The sequence below is a fragment of the Mytilus galloprovincialis genome, chromosome 5, assembly GCF_965363235.1.
Source record: "Mytilus galloprovincialis chromosome 5, xbMytGall1.hap1.1, whole genome shotgun sequence".
NCBI classification, from domain to species: domain Eukaryota; kingdom Metazoa; phylum Mollusca; class Bivalvia; order Mytilida; family Mytilidae; genus Mytilus; species Mytilus galloprovincialis.
Genome location: NC_134842.1, coordinates 45558049 through 45582101, shown reverse-complemented (window position 1 = coordinate 45582101; position 24053 = coordinate 45558049). Strand labels below are relative to the sequence as shown.

General features: G+C 34.0%; 1 protein-coding gene across 3 annotated transcripts; it reads right to left on the bottom strand.

Moving 5' to 3' along the window:
* Positions 1-2747: 2747 nt before the first annotated feature.
* LOC143075910 (methyltransferase-like protein 27) lies at positions 2748-23805 on the bottom strand. 3 transcript variants are annotated; one of them, XM_076251494.1, is made up of 6 exons: positions 23657-23805; positions 15940-16040; positions 14908-15039; positions 14140-14275; positions 12670-12762; positions 8145-8356 (listed from the first exon to the last, which is right to left on the bottom strand). In XM_076251494.1, the coding sequence occupies exons 1-6, from the start codon at positions 23661-23663 to the stop codon at positions 8175-8177; spliced, it is 651 nt and encodes a 216-aa protein (XP_076107609.1). In that variant the 5' UTR covers positions 23664-23805; the 3' UTR covers positions 8145-8174. The 3 variants fall into 3 exon arrangements, 2 of the variants coding, with proteins under 2 accessions (XP_076107608.1, XP_076107609.1); XR_012978458.1 differs by lacking the exons at positions 8145-8356; positions 12670-12762; positions 14140-14275; positions 14908-15039; positions 23657-23805 and adding exons at positions 2748-3270; positions 3998-4056; positions 4904-5002; positions 23436-23454; XM_076251493.1 differs by lacking the exons at positions 8145-8356; positions 12670-12762; positions 14140-14275; positions 14908-15039 and adding exons at positions 2748-3270; positions 3998-4056; positions 4904-5002 and having other exon boundaries at positions 23657-23784.
* Positions 23806-24053: the final 248 nt, after the last annotated feature.

Sequence of the window (24053 nt, the reverse complement as noted above, 5' to 3'; positions counted from 1 at the left end):
TTTAACTTATTTCTCACCGTTATGGATAAAGAACACAGATTAACCATAGCAGCATTACCTGCCCTGATGCACTCTCCATCAGTTCTTTTGGAACACATTTCATTTGTCTGGTACTCCTAGCTTCACCACTGACAAACCAATCTTTAATATTCATGGAAATAATTATATAAGGCACATTGTATTAACCGACGTTGATGGTCTGTTCAGACAGAGAACCGGTCGGATCATAAGCTTTACCCGAGAAATAAAATTCTTCTTTTGTGTTATGGTAACAATCGTACCTGTCTTATCATATATGATAGCTAAAATAGTTGAAGTTAGTGTTTCGACTATCAAACATGAAACACATACATACCTACTCCAAAAAAACATATATAACCGTTTTATGTATTAAAATTTGGCCAGGCGCATAGCTACGTTTACGTCAAAACGCACGGGCGTACGCAGGAATTGTGGAGAAAATATATTTCAAACTAAATGAATTTAAAAAACTAGTTATGAGCACACAAGCTGTATAATGCTTTTTCCAATCACTTGTAATTGAAGACAAAAGTGACGAAATTTACTTTTTAATCAAATGGTATGATATTGTATTTAATAGTTTATTTTTTATATCAAAGTCTGAATCTAATGTGAATTCTATTCATGATGAAATTCAATAAGTGGCTTGCATTTGAATGTTACACCTGACCATCAATAAAAATTAATTATTTTTGTGTTCATTAACAAAATTTGCGGGTAAAAAGGTGAGAACAAAAAATAGAACAACAACATTGAGATGTACACTTGCTTTTTGTATAATCTCTATCAAATCTGATTGATTGTTTTATACCAATCTCCTTTTAACCATATTGAAAAGTATCTGTTTGTTCTTCTTTTATAAAACAAATTACCATAAAATTATAAATCCACACAATACAAAAATTACACAAAAAACAAACTACACTATAAAAGTGAGGAGAAAGATACCCATGGGATATTTAGACTGATCAGTATAAAAGTAACGAGGACCGCATGAAAAACAGGGAGGAGATATAAGGTGCTTCAGAAGGAAAAAAAGATTTTGCTCCACATGTGTCACCCGTCGTGTTGCTCGTGTTAGTACAACCCTGCTATTAATTCCAATTCGTTAGGTCACATTCGCAGAAAAGGGACAGGATTGTGGTTACAGCAATTGAAACATATCCGTTGTTATCTGTGAATCAAACTCGTGATGACGACTGTAAATTTTTGAAGAACGATTTCAACTTCACTATAAGAAATTCTTGGTTCAATAGTTTCCTTGTACATGTAAGCAGCAATCCTCTATCAAGGAAATCACGATAGGAAATGCAAGCTCTGAAATATTGAATCAGCTGGGAGATACATAAAAACCGTTCAAAAATGTGGCTTTTGACGAGTTTTTTAAGGACAGAAGTGGTATCTCTTTCTCGAGAACGAGAGAGTTTTATGTGGTTTCGTATCATACGAGGATGTCCATTGCCTTGGACCTGCTGTTGCATATCAGACCTCTCGCCAAGGTCCGGGCGTACACGTGTAAATGGCATAGCTACGCCACTGTTGGCCTTCTTTGGATGATTGTTAGAAATTACAAGGTGGCTGGCTAAAATTTCCGTTTGCAGCATAGAGCGCTATCGACGGATAGTTTGTGGCCGCGATAACTGATAAACAAGAGCAGTGTTTCAGCAATATATATGCTGATAAGATATAAAGAATAAGAATAACGTTTTCCGACTGAGCCTTTTTACTGGGCAACAAAATATCCGAACTTATATCCAGTATTAACACCATACACAAGACAAACCTCAGAATATGCAGATGAAGCGTTGAAAATGAAATAGACATATTACACAATATTGGGTAGGGGTTGAACACGCCACCGGAAAATTAAAAAAAAAAAACACAAAGTTTTCTGTAATTGTGTGTCGTCGAAAATGCTTAATTACAAGATTAAAATATAAAATAATATCATTTAATTTTACTATGAATCACAATGTTTTTTTTAATAATTTGAGAGGACCTCTTGTTTTTCATCAACCGTAATCGTAATTCCTTAGGCTTTGTTTGGATATCACCTAAAGCGACCTTTGGTCACATGTTGGTACCCATGGTTTTATATCTTAATAATATCAAACTATCATAGGTACATGTACATATTAATAACAGTATCATGAAAATATTGACAATATTGAAAACAGTAGAAATATTGCAATGGCTAGTAATGTAATTCGAAAATGTTGTCATAGAAGTGCATATTATGGCGTTTCTCGTCTTCTGATTAGCTGTGTTGGGATTTATAATTAGATTTTTAGGAATGACTGTAATATTATTTCTGTTTATTCAAAATAATATCAAAAATGTGGTACACACCTTTTAAACACGGGTTATTGAGTGTGTATCACCTTTGTTATGTTTTTTCTTTACAGACAGAAAAACTACAAGATGCGTTCTTTAAATATTATTTTTAAATCTATTGTTGCCAGGAAATAGTCATTGTTGAACATGTTCCAGTTGTTTATCTGTCTTAATGCCTCAAATTATTATGAATATGAAAATTATTATCGCCTACATGAATCATTATATTACATTTTAATATGTTTATACAAAATCCACAATCAGATTAGACCTAAAAAAGAAATAACGAAACGAGGTATTTTATAAGTGTGTGTTTTCTAGTTGTTTGAAAACATGTGTGAATTGATAGCACAGAAAGGCTGCATTTTTGAATTTCTAAGTTACAAATTGAATATAATTTGATGGTTTTATTGATAGAGTAAGGGATTCGAATATAATGTATAACGTTGTTGAATACAACTTATTTCCGAACTTCAAATTTAAAATGTTTAATGAATCACTTTTACGTCATCGTCAGTGATTAGTGTCAATCTATGATTGCTTGATGGTTCTTGTTGATTTCGTCGGTTATTTACCAAATCCCGGAAATTGCCAAATATGTCTGCCATAGAATCGGCTACTCTCGAAATATGTTTGTGACTGTTCTCTAGAAAATCTCTATTGTTCTCGATGGTTTCTATTGCTTTCTTCATTGCGTGTTCTGCTGCTCTGGAAAGTCCATTTTTACCATTCTCAATTATATCTTGTCCTCTCTGAACCACCTGACTTGTTATATTATTTAGTCTTTCGCCTGTCTCGTCAATTCTTTCACGTGGGACGCCTAGGTCTTCTAAATGGTCTGCAGCGAGATTAAGGTGTTCCCGTGCGTGAACCCCTATGGTATCAGCCACATCTCCAGCGGTATCAATGACATCACTGAAACAAAATATTGTATAAATTAAACATCTAGTACTAGGTTTGTACATGTAAGACCTTAGTAAATGTCAACATAGTCAAATAAATACAAGAAGATGTGGTATGAGTGCCAAAGAGACAACTCTCCATCCAAGTCACAATTTGTAAATTTTAAAGTAAACCATTATAGGTCAAAGTACGGTCTTCAACATGGAGCTTACTACAAATCCATATTGAGTTATTTCCCTTTGATGGCTTTGATTTTTTTTGTATCGTTGTGCTGCTGTCTAATTTTCGTATACTCACAAGGTGAAGTTTGAAATATTAAATACAGGCATCTATAACCAGATAAACGGGCCTGTACTGTCTATTTGTCGGAGGGAAAAGTTCCTACGATAATATACTAACACATACAGTCATGCAGTTACTTACCAACAAATACCTAAACTTTAAATTAGATAAATTACGATAAAAAGTAAACATCGCGTCACAAAGTATCGCTCTATAAAATTCAAAAGTAATCTTTTTATCATACTTTTTTAAATTTTATATCTTTTCTCTATTTTATGGATGAAACAATTTTATTTTTTTATATTCATTGTTTTTTTTTATGGTTTTTACCCTTAAAGAGGTCAACTGTTATTCAAGTGAGGATCGCAAGGGTGAATGGCCATTATTGAAAGTGCGATATTTTCGCGTTTAACCTTGGAGACGGTTGGATGTTAGGAAATAATTGTTTATGTCTTACCTAATGTGATCTCTGGCATTGTTATACAATTCCCTTGCCCTCGAAAACCAATCCCATCTCTAAAATTACATAAATAAAAACATAAGTATATATTACCTCACTGTGATTTTGAGATGAAAGACAGCTTTAAAAGCTGCGTTTTGGGTTTTTAATTAGTATGTTTTGGTTTTGTGTCACGAATGCATACCTCGTATCCTTTCTTTTATAGTATCGGCTTCAGCATCGATAAAGTTTTCATTTTGTATCCTTGCAGAATTTGCGTAGTTTTATTTATTTAGGCATATATATGATATAGTTACTGATTGTATTGACCAATATAATAGTTCCGAAAGTTGCCGTACCTGGAACAGTGGAATAACACCACAATATATATATATGAACAAACTTTAAAAAAAAAACCAGTTTAAAAGGTCCCAGTTACTGAATATAAAAAAAAGGTGTGGTAAGATTGCTAATGAAACAACTGTCCACAAAAGACCAAAATGACAAAGACAGTAACAACTATAGGTCACTGTACGGCCTTCAACAATGAACAAAGCCCATACCGCATTAAAAGCTTGTTCAAACGAGTCATCAATCCTAGACTAAAATATCGGTCAATGCACTTCCAATATCCAATGAATTCATTGTAAAAACGCCAATAACAGTCAAGTGAAAATGTGACTTGCCACCAATAGATATATGTTTAACCACTCATACACACCACGTCAATAAAATCGCCTAAATGTGGAAATAAATGGGAAACAGAATGATGGATGCCTTCTTCCTGATATTATAAACTTTCCCATTTATTTTTGAAAATCATCTGGTAATGTGGTTAATATAATTTGATTTTCTAAAGATAAAACAACTGCGTGTACAAATGTATGCATAAAACGGTATGTACATAGATTACACATATCTTACTTTTTGTCTGTGGGCAATTGGTACTGCAAATGTAAGATCCACAGCTATAACCAGACAGATGATACTTGATAATATTGATATCTTCATGATTGTGGTTCCCTGCATGAATATGATTTAAATATGTATATATAAAACAATTTAACTGGATTTTTTTTATAACTATATATTCTTGTATAAGCTGTATTTTACGACTTAGAACTGGCCAGAAATATCATTATAATAGGGTTTCTTCTGAAACAATTCATTTCTTCCTAACAAAAGCAAATAAAAAACGATCAAAAACAAATCTAAGGCGGGTTCGCCAGTTTTCTGCTGCATGTAAAAAGTTCTGACCCTATCCTGTATAATATTTATTTTTGTGACTGTCTGTTTGTACCGCCCTTCAGCCCGTGCGACACCCTTAAAGAACCTATATTTTGAAATTGAAATTACTTGACGTGATTTTTTTTTGTGCTGAAGTACCTGACATATGTTAAGCTTGACGTTACAAACAATTTATTGACTTTTTAAATGAGAAAATCTTTAAACATTACAAAATTTTATTTTATATTGGTTACAGTAGTTGACAAAATCAAAGCCAGGCTGGTTCTCTGCAACATACGGGTATCTGAGTCATATCGTACCAAAACAGACCAAGAACAAGAAACCAGACTGAAGGCAATTTATGTATAAAACTGTGCTTAGACTCATCTTTTTGAGTTACATGTATAAGGACGACTGATTGTGCATGCATTCTGCTTGTATCGTCGCTCGGACATACATTTACTTTTCGTACTCCGAATCGACCAATTTTTGAATGAGCCAACAGTAGCTTCTTGAAATATGCGTCATGCATGCACATATAACGTATACCCTATGCTTTTGTAAGCGGACATATGGCTGAAATCCCCTTTTCATATGACTTGCATGTGTTTGACCCACCCCCTTTTTCCCCTTTTAAAAATGTATGGATTCGCGCCTGACATGTACCCACATAATTATAATAACCAACACTTTTACCAAAATAAATTAAATGCAAGAAATGTGAAATATAATTAAAAAAAACCTCATTAATGATACGTATGATACAGGCTAATAGTTTTGTACACAAGACACTTAAGCTTGTTTTACAGACGTTCCAATTACAGTTAAAAAGTCAAATTATCTCGATTATGAAATACATTACAAGAACATTATTCATTTGCATTAAATGTATCCTTTATAATTGAAACAAAACTTTCCTAATTTTTTTACTTAAATATCGTAATTGTAATTTCAATATCACACTTACCAGTACAATTAACAGCGTTAATGTTGTAGATATTTGGTAGATCACTGATCATATACGATGCTATGTCAAATGTCCTTTTATATGTATTTACTTAATATATACTTGTGATTAAACGCCTTCATCAGAAAGTGAAGATTTCCGTTTAAGAACGACAAAAACTCTTCACACAAGATGTTTTAAAATGTTCCTTCATTTCATTTCAACTTAAATATTTTAAGCTTTTCCGGAAATTCAGCGTCATGTAGCGTAAATAAGACATGACTTGTGTCTGTTATAGATAAGAGTTGGCGGAATGGACAAAGTCAAATAATTATCAGAAATCACTAGTACATATACATGTAGTAGTACACTTTGTGAGACACTTAGTATTATTTTCCTTTTGAGAGTGGATTCTTACAACTTTATACAACTTGTTGGAAAGTCCACTACAACTTTAGCCTAAACTAGTCTTAAAATAATTGTTTTCGTCCATGATCAAGTTGGTTGTCTTGATTGAAATATTTTACATGATTCATATCAGTTACGTTTATATATCTTACTATACGGGTTTAATTTGCTTTGTAATAGGTCTAACCAGTGACCTATTATTGCTTACATTATGTCAGTTGGTCACGTGTGGATAGTTTTTTCTTTAGTAATCATACCACATTTTCTTATTTTTAACAAATTATAGCCTTTTAGCTTAAAATATTTCATATATTCAATATCAAGTTGGGGGAATACTGGGCCGCCAGGGGTGATAGTAAATGTTCGTGCTATAATTCAAATATTGAACTATAACAATGATCGAATTTATGAAGACAATACAGGACATATAACAATGAAAGGGCATTACTAGGTAGGCATTGACCAAATATGCAAACACCGTCGATGTTACTGTAATACTATTAGTAAGGTCTAAACCAATAAGTAATGCATTAACATTTGTTAAAAAAGCTGTCTACAGTTTTTGGTTATTATGTGTCCTTGGTTTGTCTAATGTTTAAGACTTTTTGATTACCTGTTTTTGGTTATTTGTGTTTGATGTGCTGTCTATTGTTGAAGACTATTATGTTGACCTTGTTTGGTTATCATTGTGTCATTTGTTTGCAGCTGTCTATTCGCGTAGACTTTATGTTGACATGTACACATTATTTGTTATTTGTTTCATTGGTTAAACTTTGCTGTTTGATCGGATATTGTTTTTCATCTTTTATTATTCATAGCTAACAACAAGATTGAAACGAGTCTAATCATTGACTGTTAAGGTTCCCAATATCTTCCATTGATAACCACAACAAGGGAAATACATACATACATTGGATAGAGAGCTGTCTCATTGGCACGCATACCTACATCTTCCTTTATCTATATATTATGTGTGTCTTAGGCGAAACTTACGATTAGCCTTGTAGTCAATTTATTTCTTGTATATAGAATGAAATTCAAAACAGTGTGGCTGTGGCCATTGATTGACACATCAGATTCATCCATTGACTGGGACAATTTACGTGAACGTTTGTCTGTAACGACCACTGTTAACGACGTACCTACGATAGACATTTAAACTGTGTGGTCACCAAAGGTTTCTTAACGCCTTTAATTATAAAATAATTCGAAAAATTAATCAGGAATAACCTTTATGTTTTGATTTATATAATTGGTATAAATCAAACATCGTGTTATTTCTGATTAATTTTTCGAATTACTTTATTAAGATGTTGAGAACCTTTGGTGACCCCATAGTTTAAGTGTCTTTAAAAAATACATGGTGAGCAGTGGTCGTTACATACAAACGTTCACCTAAATTGTCCCAGTCAATGGATGAATTTAATGTGTCAATCGATGGCCACAGCCACACTGTTTTGTATTTCATTCTAATTACATCTCTGATCTCTGTCAACCAACAACTACAGTACATGTAATTGGTGACCCATCAATGTTTATTATTGAGAAGAAAGTATGTATGCCGAATAATGAATGAATGTGGAGTTTATATGAAAAAGACAGTATATTTATTATTTATAGAAGTTTGAAGACGTATGTGACACCTAATGCATCTTCAAAATAATTTGGGAATTGTGACTCCAATTTCTTTTCCCATTTTCCACTGTTTTCGAAATCTTTTAGCAAAGACCGCATTGATTCGGAATATCCCGGCACATCATGATAGAGTTGTTTCATTGTCAAAACAATATTTCCACCTGCAAAACAAAAAATATTAAAAATAAACTTTTAAAGTATAAAACTACACCAAATTAACATTTTTTTTCTTTTTTCGCAATTTAAGAAAACTTTGATCTGCAGGAACAAAAGGATGAGTTGAAATGGAAATTTTGCTATATTTATTGATGTTCTAAATTAATATATAATAATTAAAAGAGGGACGAAAGATACCAAAGGGACAGTCAAACTCATATATCTAAAATAAACTGACAACGCCATGGCTAAAATTGAAAAAGACAAACAGACAAACTATAGTACACATGACACAAAATAGAAAACTAAAGAATAAACAACACGAACCCAACAAAAACTAGGGGTGATCTCATGTGCTCCGGAAGGGTAAGCAGATCCTGCTCCAGGGATCTCCATGAATGATAATTGAACAATGTAGGAACGTTCACCATCACAAACCGTATCTACGCCGTACAGTGTGCTGCGATCGAAAGTATTTCATCCCTCGACATAAGGATAGGTGAACATGCTAATTCATTGCTTATTTAAATGACATTTATTTGAATTTTCATTATAAATACTATAAAGAAGTATATATATTTTCAATAATTGTCGTTTGTAACCCTTCATTGGCCAACCCTCATGCCCCCTCCATTTCCCTTAGTCGAGTATGACAAATTATAGCTATCACGAAGGTCCCCATGTAGTTTTCTTGCTATTTTTGGTAATTGTTATGGGGGTTTAAAATCATATGGAGCTTATTTATCACGGACACTGTCAAATACAGAAGTCATGAAGCCACTACCGGTATGGCTGGTTTGCAGCAACGACAAAACGAGTCGTACGGGTTATGTAAAAGGTTTAAAAGATTTGTAAAGCAAACGTTGTCAAACTAGAGGCTCTCAAGAACCTGTGTCGCTCACCTTGGTCTTTGTGAATATTAAACAATGGACACAGATAAATTCACGACAAAATTGTGTTTTGGTGATGGTGACGTGTATGTAGATCTAACTGTACTGAACATTCTTGATGCTACAATTATCTCTATTTATAATGATCTTGGACCAGTAATTACAGTGGAAAATATTTTTTTTAAATTTACCAAAATTTATGAAAAATGTTAAAAATTGACTATAAAGGGCAATAACTCCTTAAGGGGTCAATTGACAATTTTGGTCATGTTGTCTTTTTGTAGATCTTATTATGCTGAACATTATTGCTGTTTGCAGTTTTTTCTCTATCTATATAAATATTCAAGATAATAAACAAAAACGACAAAATTTCCTTAAAATTACCAATTCAGGGGCAGCAACCCAACAACGGGTTATCCGATTCATCTGAAAATTTCATGGCAGATAGATCTTTACCTGATAAACAATTTTAATCGTTGTCAGATTTGCTTTAAATGCTTTGGTTTTTGAGTTTTAAGCCAAAAACTGCATTTTACACCTATGTTCTATTTTTAGCTATGGAGGCCATATTGGTTGATTGGCCGGGTCACCGGACACATTTTTTAAACTAAATACCCTAATGATAATTATGACCAAGTTTGGAATAATTTGGCCCAGTAGTTTCAGAGGAGAAGATTTTTGTAAAAGATAACCAAGATTTATGAAAAATGGTTAAAAATTGACTATAAAGGGCAATAACTCCTAAAGGGGTCAACTGACCATTTCGGCAATGCTGACTTACTTGTAAATCTTACTTTGCTGAACATTATTGCTTTTTACAGTTTATCTCTATCTATAATAATATTCAAAATAACCAAAAACAGCAAAATTTCCTTAAAATTACCAATTCAGGGGAGCAACCTAACAACAGAACAGGTTGTACGATTCATCTGAAAATTTCAGATCAGATAGATCTTGACCTAATACACAATTTTAACCCCTGTCAGATTTGCTCTAAATGCTTTGGTTTTTGAGTTATAAGCCAAAAAACTGCATTTTACCCAAATGTTCTATTTTTAGCCATGGTGGTCATCTTAGTTGGATGACCAGGTCATCGGACACATTTTTTAAAACTAGATACCCCAAAGATGATTTTGGCCAAGTGTGGATTAATTTAGCTCAGTAGTTTCAGAGGAGAAGATTTTTATAAAAGATTACTAAGTTTTACGAAAAATGGTTAAAAATTGATTAACAAAGGGCAAAAACTCCTAAAGGGGTCAACTGACCATGTTGATCATGTTAAATTATTTGTAGATCTTACTTTGCTGAACATTATTGCTGTTTACAGTTTATCTCTATCTATAATAGAATTCAAGATAATAACCAAAAACAGCAGAATTTCCTTAAAATTACAAATTCAGGGGCAGCAACCAAACAACAGTTTGTCCGATTCATCTGAAAATTTCAGGGCAGATAGATCTTGACCTGATAAACAATTCCCCCCCCCCCCCTTGTCAGATTTGCTCTAAATGCTTTGGTTTTTGAGTTATAAGCCAAAAACTGCATTTTACCCCTTGGTTCTATTTTTAGCCATGGCGGCCATGTTTTTTTATGAAATGGGAATTAAAATACAAACTTTATTCTAAATACCCTAGGAATCAATCAGATGAAGTTTGGTTTGAATTGGTTCAGTAGTTTCAGGAGAAGATCTTTGAAATAGTTTACGACGACGACGACGACGGCGGACGGACGACGACGGACGCCAAGTGATGGCAAAAGCTCACATTTCCTTTTAGGAAAGGTGAGCTAATAAAAAGGTTTTTAATAACTTTATCTAGCAAATCGATGCTACGAAACATGCATCTTTCGAGTCTGAATAGAAACCGGAAACGCGGATGTATCAATTTGATTGTAAACTACGAAATGAATTCGGAATTACGTTACGATATTTCTTTACAAGAAATATAAAAAGTTTTTACTTTTTAACTTTTAAAGTAATTCTATATTATCTTTACAGTACTCGAGTTATTTGCGATGAAATAATAATTACTGTTTTACACCTTATTTTGAATTTCTTAAAAAGGGGAATGTTGATTGCGTAAGTCTAAATAAAAGCACGTTTTCGACTTGTTAAACTTTGTAACTGGATTTATTTATTTAATCTGAAGTATCATAAGCATTTGCGGAAACTGAGTAAAATAATTCGACAAATGAATCGTCTCTCCTGTTTGGTTTGTTTATCTACATGTACATGTACAAGCTCTGGATATCCCTCAGCCGTTAGAACTGTATTGGATTATACTATAAAAAAAGGCCTGAGGGTTATGCAATTACATGCATTTAATTATAATTGCTAAAAAAAATGGCGTCAGGCTATAAAAACGATCACAGTTTTGAACGATGGCGGAAGACAATTGACGATGGCGCGAGTCATTTGACGATGGCGCAAGCCATTTGAACGATGGCGGGGCGCCATCGTTAAACAGGTTCATGGAGATCCCTGCTGCTCCACATGTTGCACCCGTCATGTTGCTTATGTGATAACAAATCCGGTAATTAAATAGTCTAACTCGGTAGGTCACATTCATAAAAGGGAAGGGGATGGTAGTTACATGTACGACGTAAGGAACATATCCGATATCATTTGTGAAACGGTTAAGTGGCGCAAGTTACCAAAGGAAAAAAAAACTCATCGGTTGACGTGACTTAGAATCATTTAGAAAAAAAACCCGAAAAACGACGAAAAGACAAGCAACAGTCCACACAGCCTTACATAAAAACTAAAAATGGACAGTATCAACCCCTAAAAATACCGTGATTGGTTTAAGATGTATACGAACGTTAAGCAGTCCTGATTTATTGATGATCTAAAATATCATTACTTTCGAACAGATCAATGTGCTATTTCCGAGTTCTTTGTTGTAAATGAAAATATTATTCATATTGACGGTATCAACTGATATAAATAGATCCCTTGTTACAAAGTCAATAACGACATTAACAAGAGAGTCGAAAGATAAGAGGGGCTTTCAAACTCATAGATAAAAACAAACTGACAACGCAATATCTAAAAAAAATTAGAAGGTCTTTGTTTAACAGCCAACATAACACAACATAGAAAAACATTAAGACTAAGTTAAACGAACTGAACCAAAAACTGGGGTTGATCTCGTGTTCTCCAGAACGGGTTACAGATCCTGTTCCAAATGTGTCATCCGTCGTGTTGGTCAAATTATTACAAACCCGGTAAAAAGTCTTATTCGGTAAATATAGAGCTAAAGACTATTGCGGTTTGCAATTTTATGATTGTTCGCGAATGTGTGCTTTGTACATGAACATTGCACACTCGTCATTAACAAGCATAAAATATTTCAAACTAGATGATATTATGAAACAAACTATCAATATTGCATACAATATTCTATAATATAACCTGATAACTGTTTTACCTTTTTTCGTGAAACGCAGAAAATCATGAAGCGAGTCAACCGGAATGTGACCGGGAGCCAAACAACCACATGTGCAAACACAATCATATAAACCTGCAAATATTAAAAATTGTATGAGTATCATTATTGCTGCTGATTTGTAAAAGATTAAATAACAGTAATGCACATAAACTGAACAACGTTAGCATTTAAAACTGTATTTTAACTAAAAGTAATGTCACAAACCCCCTTTCTTATCGCGAAATCAAGAGTATTGAAGTAAACTAAAAGTTAATAGGTAAGTTCCTATAGATTTGGCAATAATGATATTATATTAAAACGTTTAAAGTCTAAAATTGATGCCGTACAGCTTGTCGCATAAACAAATAAATCTAGGGTCTTGAAGGTGGAGGGTGGGTGGGTCATTTATTTATATATTGCCTTTTTAGCTCAGTTGACCTGAAAGGTCAAGTGTGCTTTTCTCATTACTTAGAGTCCGTCGTCCATAAACTTTTACAAAAATTTTCTCCTCTAAAACTACTGGGCAAAATTTAACCAAACTTGGCCACAATCATCATTGAGGTATCTATCTTTAAAAATGTGTCCAGTGACCCGGCCAATCAACCAAGATGGCCGCCATGGCAATAAAATATAACATATATTTTTGAAAATGTGGCAGGTGACCTGGCCAACCAAGCAAGATGGCCGCCATGGCTAAATTGAACATAGGGGTAAAATGTAGATTTTGTCGTGTATCTCTGAAAGCAAATTATTTAGAGCAAATCTGACTGGGGTAAAAATGTTCATCAGGTGTTAAGATCTATCTGCCCAAAAATTTTCACACAATTCGACAACCCGTTATTGGGTTTCTGTCCCTGAATCAGTTATTTTAAGGAAATTTTTTGTTATTATCTTAGATATCATTATAGTATCTGATAATATCCAATATCTAATACTATTAATTATGTTTTAACCTTATTTCACATGATTTACAAAGCATCAGTAAATATAGGTGAGCGACACAAGTTCTTGAGAGCCTCTAGTTATTAGGTAAAAATTCTCTATTCTATAAAGTTTTTTACCCAATATCATTTTAAAAAGTTTATGTTTAGTCCACACCGCCACCATTATACTCTTTTTCTTGAATTTTTTGTAGACTGGTATTGCCTTATTATGTCCTAATCCGTTAACCCAACCCAGACCTCTTAAAAGAGAAAACACTATATGTCGATGATTGCGTTTGGTTACGATGACGTATGCCTGCCAATACCGACACTATACTGTTATGATCCATGAGGGTGACGATGGGGTTAACAAAATACAGAATAATGGACCAATACTTCAGAAAATAGGCCCCAAAACAGAGAAAAATAGACCAAAAAAATGGACCATTATGGGATGCAAGAATATAAAGTACAAAGAAAATAACCTAAAATAATTATGAAGAATACAAAAAATGAAGGGCCCAATCCAAACCATTATACATCATACCATTTGCATCGATCAATGTATCTTTCTTTAGATAGTGATTGTGGTAGTTTCTGTAAAGGTTCTTATTCCTTGCGCTTGCTAACATTCCACCTGCTGGTTCAAGTGCATCGATTTTGCTGAATCCAAATTTACGGAGCTAAGGATGAAACAAATTTCAATTTCAAAATTTATAATTTATTGGAAATGATGTTGTGCTATGAGGCACTTAATTAATGATCAAGAACTTTTAAAATTAAAAGTTTTGTTGGAATAAATTTTATTTAATTCTGCACAAAAATAGTGTTTAACCGACTACTGTCTTTGCTTAAAGTATTCTTTTATAAGAGTCATTTGTAATAATCACTTACTTTTAATTCGTTTTTATTATAATATAATAGAAAAAAACGGAGATGTGGTATGATACTCAACTATCTAAGTCCAAAGAATATTATTGATTGTTGGTGTTTTTAAGAGCCATTTTGGATTATTTCGTGGTGGTCAGTTTTTATTGGTGGATAAAACTGGAGTGCCCGAAAAAAAAACTACCAACCTTCTATAAGAAAACTGACAATCCTAGTCATTTAAGATTGAAGTCGAGTGCACCCGCACGGGCGGTTTTCACAAACTCAGTGTTGACTGGCTAGTGATTACACTAGTAGAACTTTTGAGACCACATGACCACAGAGTCCAAAGGAAGAACATGTTAACTTTTCGTTGCAATACATTGTAGTTTAATAAGTTCTTTTTTTTTGTTTGTTTTTCCTTATCTTTATCTTATCACAAAATTACCTGTTCTCCAACCAACCCTGTTCCAGCACCTATATCCAACAATTGAATCGTGTCCCTCTCAGATTTGTCATATAAAGAGGCTATAGTCTTTGCTGTAACTTCTGGTCCAATGTACGCTTGTGCTGAAACCGACTGTTCATCGGAAAAACATATTCAAGTACTTTGTCACAAAAGTTATTTTTTTCAAATATAAATACTCTTACGTGTATTATGATAAAAATATACACAGTGTAAGATAATCTATTGCATGCCATATTACTGTATGCATTGTTTTTACAGCTGATTCAGAAAACAAATTTTACTTTAATAATGAAACTTTCCTATAGAATTTAGTAACACATTATTCTGTAAGCACCAAATGCACCGGACTGATGTAGGAACTTTTTGAATTCGTCCAAATGAAGTTTCAAAGAGCTTAACATATTAAGAGATTATGATTTCCCCTAATTTGTGAAGACCTAACGATGACCTATAGTAACGTAAATTGACTACGGACTGAAATGTAGCCTTGTAACGGGTCAACGACGACCCCGGAAAGAGTTATTGCATGCCTTCGTAACGTGCATAGAGCCTAATGCTCCGTCTAAATAAGGTATATGGTTAGCGTCAAGAGTAAAACTTGTATCCCACGTCAATTGAACTTTGTTTGATAGTTGTTTAGTTGGCATCGCAACTTATAAAGAAGGGACATTATACAACAATGCTGAAGTATTGAGGTTTGGAGTTACTAGTTACTGATGTAATGGCATTAGTTGCTGTAGCGATTCCGGTAATCATTTAAGGCATCACTTAATGTTGACCTCAGAATAACGAATTCTAAGAATTTCCTTGTCCAATTTGGCATATAGATAAACAGTTCCTATTTAAATGAACTGTGTGGGAAAAGTTGTAAGCTAATTCCTCAAGTTTAACTACTAATTTGAACAAAAGAACGGACGTACAACCTGCTCCCTACTATCGTAGACAGAATACAATACTGACTCCAGTTTGATGTTATTTTAATATAGACACATATTTATATCCATACACTACCTGATCATATCCGTTCTGTCCCCATTCATCGTAGATTTTGACTGCTGTGTCTGATGTCACTTTTCCTACCAAAATTTCCTTCAATCTCTCATTAAAATGATCTAAAACAAAAGAGGAAATTTATAAAACCGCCATTACTGGATATCACACAGGTTCCCGTAAAATTTTGACGTCATAAAACAAAATATCGGACGCCACAATTGAAAAGTGATTGTTGTATGCGTCAAAAGTTCAAGCGGCCGGGTCAGCCGGGATTAGCGATAATGTGTATGATGTTATCTTGAAAAAGGGACGAAAGATACCAGAGGGACAGGCAAACTCATGGATTGAAAATAAACTGACAACGCCATGGCTAAAAATAAAAAAAAGACAAACAGACAAATAATAGTACAGAAGACAAAACATAGAAAACTAAAGACAAAGCGACACGAGCCCACCACAAACTTTTTAAATAAATTGATTGAGCTATTGTCAGGATTAACTTTGAAAAATGCGTGTGTTATACTACTTTTATTGAGTTTCGTCTGTTTCAATAAATGAAAGACTTTTTGGAGACTGAACATTTTATACCAATGTGCTTACTAGACGGGTTAAAGAAGGTTGCTCACATTATTTGCACAAGCAAAATTCGTAACTAAAAATGTATATTGTAGCGTTATTATAATGTATACATGAATAGCAAACAATTTCACCAATCCTTTGTTGTGGGTCGGATTAAACTTGAAGTTAGGTGCAATAGTTTGTTTTGCATTGGAGACCGCATTGTTATATTTTTAACCTTCTCGGTATAAACATCGGAGTTTGCTTTTTTTTTTCATTTTATGTTGATCGAATATAAAATTTGATGAAAATGATGCGGGTAGCAATTGTTTCATGTTTTTAAAAACAAACCATAACTGGTAATGATTGCTATGCTCATCACTGACTATACTACTATACTATCCTGTAAGCATTGGGGTTGTTAGTTAGAATATGATCGGCTTTCTTCAGTTTAATAGCAATATTTATTTAAAAGTCATGTTATCCCATGGAAAAAAGTATGATTGATGAGTAACCTGTTTATCTGGGGTTAGAGATGTTCAATTGATATATCGGGATAGTTCTTTTGTCGGGCCCGGGATTGCAAAGTTTTATTAAAGAATGGCATTTCCTTTCCTCTCCTATTCCCTCTTCAAATTTGTTGCCAATGACTATAAAAACGTTCTTTAATGACCATACCTAACTGTCATCAAAGACCTCATGGCTGTTTTGATAGACTAATATCATCATTAACCCTTATTCTAAACATGATTTGTGAACTAAATTGGTTATCAGGGCTTCATACCTTTTAAGGGGAATTTTGATAAATGCTGTATCTAAAGTACAGAACGTCTGTCAGAATTGTGGGAAAAACACACAAACATTAATGATTTTTGCATGCCTTATTAGCATGTGGATTAAATGCGTACAACCGTCGTATTATACTGCAATCGACCCGATTTAGTTTATGAAGAACGTTAACAATAAGCGTTATGAATGCTGTTTCGATAGACTTGTATCATTCTTAACTCTTTTTCTCAACATGGTGAAATTATATGGTTAATAGGGTTACTCTTGAATTTCATACTTTATAAGGGGATTTTAAATTAATGCTCTACCTAAAGCAAAACGTATCTCAGAATTGTGGGGGAAAAAGCACAAAAACACTGCCGATTTTCACCAAGCAATGTTTGCACGTGCAATAAATGCGTACAACCTTACAACCGTCGTATCAAACTTCATTGGACACGATTTAGTTTTTGAAGAAAGTTAGTAATAAGCGATATGACTCATGTTTCGATAGACTTGTATCAGAGCTGACATTTCTAACCATGACTTGTGAACTAAATTGGTTATGAGGGTTACTCTTGAACTCCATACATTAATTGTAGATTATAGAAATGATTGGTGAAACATCTGCATTTTATTTTATTTCAATTCCGGACATGTGTCTCACATCAATCGACATTTTTCTGGCTACAAGTTGTAATCGCTTCCATGTTTGGCATTTTTGCAATGCTTATTTGAAATGATTTTAACGCGTGATTTCTTTTTTACATCAGAATTTGTAAAGCTGTGGATTTTTTATGTTGTAAGGTGTATTGTTGTTTAGTCGTGTTTATTAGATTTCACTGAGAAATTTTCAATCATTGAAGGTTGCGTTTGGCTTATATGTGTGTTCGATTTATTGATTATTCAATTAAAAGGAAAATTAAAGATTATGTACCCTTGTGTTGATTCAGTGCTAGTAACCATTTGGGAATTTGATAGAAAATCCACAGCCTTTCCTCCGTGTACTCTGATATTTGGCAATTCGGTTCTTAATGGAAAGAGGATTATTGCAAGCAGTGCTAGAAATGCTTTCCCAAAATAAAACGTGTTATAAATGAAAATATTGTTATAAACAAATATAAATATGGATCATTTAAGAACACTTTCTAGGGGTGCGCTCGACATGCAATAAATATTTGTCACTGCACGTTAAGCAACCAAAACAAGCATTCGCATTAATTTGTATTTTTTTTTTTTAAATTTTGGTTATTATAACTGAAAGTTAAATAACAATACCGAACTCCGAGGAAAGTTCTACACGGAAATTCCTTAAGTATTATGTACCCTTCTATTGATTCAAGGCTAAACATATGGAAATTTTATAGAAAATACACAGCTTTCATCCTTGTACTGTCATATTTGGCAAGTTGACGACTGATAGATATATTGCATGCAGTGCTAGCATTGATTTCCTTAGAACAAGTTCTTCAATGTAGTTATTTGTTAAAACAAATAAAAATATGGACCAAATCAAGTACACCTTTTAGTGTGCGCTCGACTTTAGTGACTCAGCACGATGTATTTTAGAATTTACAGGTTGGTTAGAACTATTTGAAAAAAAACCACTAGCACATCATAGAAAAGCAAGTGAGTAATCTATGTTTCAAATTTTATAACACAAATTTCTGTATTTAAGGCTGTGGATTTTCTATAAAAATCTTGGTTTATTGGCCACAAAGTGCTCTTTATCTTTTAAATGCAATGAAACCGTAAATTATAATGCTTTCCTTCGAGTTTCCCCTAGTATATGTACAATATGGCCTGTCTCTATTATTCATTATATCTGTTGTTTTGATATAATTGATGTTTGAAAAATTCGTACATAAATGGCTACAGAAGGGCTCATAAACCTTGAGCAAATGACAAAATAAAAGACAACTGTCATATTCCATACTTGGTCCATTCATTATGTAGACAATGTTTAAAGATTAACTAGCATAACGTCTCACCTGTATGACTGTCGCCTAAAATTACATTATATTTATACAATCGTTTTGTTTCATGATAGTATATATATTTATATTATTATATAACAAGTCAAAAAGGGTACCACATCACCATTAAATAACTATAAAATGAACAAATATTAGATATTTCGGATAACAGATATCCTTCTTCGGTAATAGCACGATGTCTAATGAATCATGTCAATATATTCAAATTGAGACACTATCAAAATCTTGAAAGTTTATACAATTTAAGCCGACACCACAGACGCTGGTACCATTTTAAAATTTCCAAACACGGCGCAAAGATTACAAAGATATGCCAAATAAAATAGTTATTTGAGATGTGAACTGGCACAACTCTAAATTTCCAAAGGTTGTGACAGTTGAGATGTTAAAACTGCATGGAGGGCAGTCCTCAAACAAAAAAAATCAAAAATGCCCTAACTGGTTCAAGTTGGTATAATATTTCAAATTTGACAACAGTAGGGTAATTGCAACATAAACTATATATTTAAGCCTCCCAAACGAATCTATACTATTAAACGAGAAGACCTCATTTTGTGTGTCGCTTCTATTCATACATATAATGATAATATCTTTTACAAAAAAATCATCCTACAACTGTTCACAAGCTGTATATGTCCGCGATTTCGCGGGTGTGTTCTAGTAGCTGTTTTTATAGTATTGATTGGAAAAATAAGTTTTATCTAATGAGGTAAATTAATTGAACGTGGCTACGTACTTATACATCCATCCCAAATGAATGGAGCCCTCTAATTGAAACTGGTATTTAAAAAAAAATCTTCAAATTGTAAAACCAGTACGGAAGCCGGAGCTACTGGAAACCGGTGATGACAGAAAAATGAGTGACTCATTCTATGTTTGCTATTCTATTTCATGTATGCCCTCTGGGGAAACTGTCCTTAACTTTCTTATCCAAAATCTTTCCCGAGCGACTCTGTCGACCTTCGACCAACCCTAGTTTTGGTCTATGATTGTGATGGAAAGGTTTTTGAGATCAGCTTGGGCGTGCCCAGGTGATCTCAAATGACAACTTGCGGGTAGGTCGGGCTAACAAGTGTAGTCACTTCGATGACCATTCATGTGTTTGTTGAATGGCTGCTCTGTCTCGCCAACATACTGCATGCCACATCGACACTGAAGGAAGAATGCAACATTCTGGGTTTTTCAACACTGAAGGAAGTATATAACATTCTGGGTTTTGCAAAATATAGTGTACACAGACCCAGTCGAGTGGCAAGTAAATGTTTGAGTATTTTAGTATGTGTTGACAAGTCAGACAACGTCTGTTACCAAATCACTTGCACCATCCTGCTTTTATTTGAGGAGACGTCAGCTCTTACAAATATATCTCGCAGTCTTGCTGGTCTCCGAGTACCTAAGACAGGAGGATAGGGGAAGGTCTTGGATAATTAAGGGGGTTTGGCAATAATTTGCCAATTGGCACGGATCAAACGTGAAAGGTTAGTAAAGGGTGGATTTGTACTGTAACAGGTCATTGCGGCTGTTATTGTTAGCGCGCGCAAACCTCTTATCTATGTCCAATTTCTTATAGCCTCGTTTTGTCAAAAATCCACGAAGTTCCTGTAACCGTTTCGTTACAGCCTCCTCAGAGGAGCAAATCCGCTTTACTATGAGAGCTTGACTGTACGGGATACTTTTTGTATAGTGTTTTGGGTGACAGCTTTGGGGAGAAAGGTACACATGTACTGATATTTTTCTGTGGGTTTACAGTAGAGGTCCGTTGATATGACACCGTTCTTTCTAGATGTGATTGTGTTTAAGAAAGATGTTTTAGAGTCGGAAATTTCATACGTAAATTTAATTGACTGATGGCCGTTGTTTGCATGTTTGATGAAATCATCCAGATTTTGTTGGGATTCAATCCATTTCATGTCAACATCATCAATGAAACGGCTCCAAGACAGATGTTTTGGATAAACATGCTGAAATAATTTGTTTTTCTAATTTACCCATGAAAATATTAGCGTAAGACGGTGCCATTTTCGTCCCCATCGCTGTCCCGTTTATTTGAAGGTAATGATCATCGTTAAAGGTGAAATTGTTGCATTTCAGGACCAGAGTAAGTAGCTGGACTAAACCTTCAGTAGGTGGTTCTAAAATGTTGAGCGAGTCCCATATTTCCCTACAAGATTGTATGCCGTCATCGTGAGGTATGTTGGTATACAATGAGGTGACATCTGTAGTGACAAGGAGGGTTTCCGGAGGAAGAGGGTTCGTGGATTTCATTTTACGACGATAATCTGTAGTGTCTTGAATGTGGGAAGAAGATTTTCTACATGAGATCTTAAATGAAAATCGACAAATTCAGAGATTTTTTCAGTCGAACTGCCGTTTTTGGATACAATGGGTCTACCAGGGTTGTTAACCTTGTTAATTTTGGGAAGAAGATACAATCGACCAGGCTTGGCATTCTCTGGTTTTAAATAACCAATTATATTCTCATCTATGTGACCGTCATCGTAAATAGTTTGTAACGCAGTGATAATTTTGGAACTAAACTCGGAAGTAGGGTCATAGTCTAGCTATTTATAAAATCTCTCATCAGAGAGCTGACCGCACTGCTTGTGCGATGTAGTTAGCTTTGTCCATTATCACAACGGCACTGCCCTTGTCTGCTGGTTTTATCACAATATCATCTCGGTTTCTCAGCGATTGTATGGATTTTTTTCTCGTCAAGAGAGGTGTTGTATAATGACGAGTACTTGTTGCTAGCTAGGTGAACAACATTCGATTTGATTTTGTCGATAACATCTTCCAATGGAGCAGATTTACTAGGTTTTGGAATCCATGAACTCTTCTTTTTAAAATGCGGAATTCTGATTTCTTCCTCCGAGTCCGACGTGTCTGAGTCTTCCTCATTATCCACCTCTTTATCCTTGTTACCAAAATATTCTTTGATTCTGAGGGTTCTTGCAAAGTTATCAAGGTCATCTCTCTGTTTCATATTATTAGTTACTGGGAGTAGGGCAAAAATTCAAACCCTTAGCCATGTTAGACAAGACTTTAGTTTCGTCCTCAGATAAACAGACTGTGGATAAATTGACAACCGTGTTGTTTGGATTGGCCGGAACTCGAATTTGTCTTTGAAATCTACGATTTCGAGGCTTTTTATTTGAATTTTTTAGAGGGTCTGATAAAAGGGTGGTTAATTTGCACACCATCACGTTTAAATTTGTTTATCTGTTTGACGGTGAGCTTATGTGATTCAATACGTTTGATATCACCAAGACGTACTTGAATTTCGTCAAATTCAGGGTCAGACAATTGTTCACGAGATCGGCAGTGCAAATTATCACGTAGTTTATATAAATAATTTACTTGATGAATTGCTTCTGGGCATAAAAGATCCATCAGACTTACAGAACTGTTGTATAGAATGTGATTCCATCTATGGAAAAACCCGTGACTTTTCTCATGTAAGTGGGGAGGCTTTTAAAACTAACCCTTTCGGAATAATTCCTTGACCAATATAGGTTTCTACATTTGAAATGTGATGTTCTGTTTCGATAATTTTGATAGTAGAAGATCTTTTAAAATTTCTTAAAATAAAATTGCAAATGCATGATGGAATATGCAGTAAGGTTTGACTGCTAACTTGTATATTTATTAGTACTATATGTACATAATTCAATTTGACTCCTCTGATGAGGATGATTCAGAGGATGAAGACTCCTGTAATAATTTTTGTTTCTTTTTTACCAAATATTTCAATTCTTTGTTTTTCATTTCTTTGTTTTCTTTTATTAATTCTCTTGTCGATTTTCCCTTTCCTGATTTCTTTGTCTTCTTTTTCTTAGGTCTCTTCTGCTCACATTTTTTGGCTACTTTCCTAGCCCAGGGAAGCCAAACATCGTCCGCATCCTCGACATGAACTAAAATTGACGAGGTAGAAGGTCTTGGCATTGTTGTCGATATTCAAGGCCTCACGGTGGATTAGGCTGGATCTGGAAGATCATCACTAGATAAATTCTTCTCTGATCAGATGATTGGCTCAGTTGAAATACTTTTGTACATTTCTTCTGCAGTTTTATCTTCAAGGGGTCAGATTGGCTGGATCAGGTAGTATATAAGTGGATTATAAGTGAAATCACTAGAAAGCTAGTCATTGACTCTTGTCCCGATGTTTTCACTGTGATTACAATGTCTACTCACCGTAGATTTAATTAGTTAGTAAGAGTTAATATATGGCTCTATATGAGATGTTAATATAAACATCTACATTGTAATATTAAAATCATTGAATCATAAAATACACACATAATACATATGAGATGTTAATATAAACATCTACATTGTAATATTAAAATCATTGAATCATAAAAAACACACATAATACAAAAACAGATACATACACAATCAGACATATTTCTTACCTGCCATGTTGTTATCACACTATTTAAGGCCGGGGTCACACTAATCTACGGGTACTGTAAAACTGTTTACGATACATTAATTTTACTCAACATGTTCAATGCACATCAGTTTCTTATAAAATAGTTTTTATCTGTACATCAGTTTTCGATTACCTGTACATGATAACTTTTCACAGGGGTAAATGCAAGTTTTGTTACCCTATTATTAATATTAGACATGTTACGAAAAGGTATATTCTCGACGCTGAGGTTGACAAATTAGACTTTAAATTAAGGGACGGTGTCAAAACATTGATTATAATTTAGACAGGTAAAATTTAATTCTTGTGCGTCTTGGTTAATTCAAATCACATTTATCTAGAACATCATAATGTAACATCATATGATGGTAATTGCT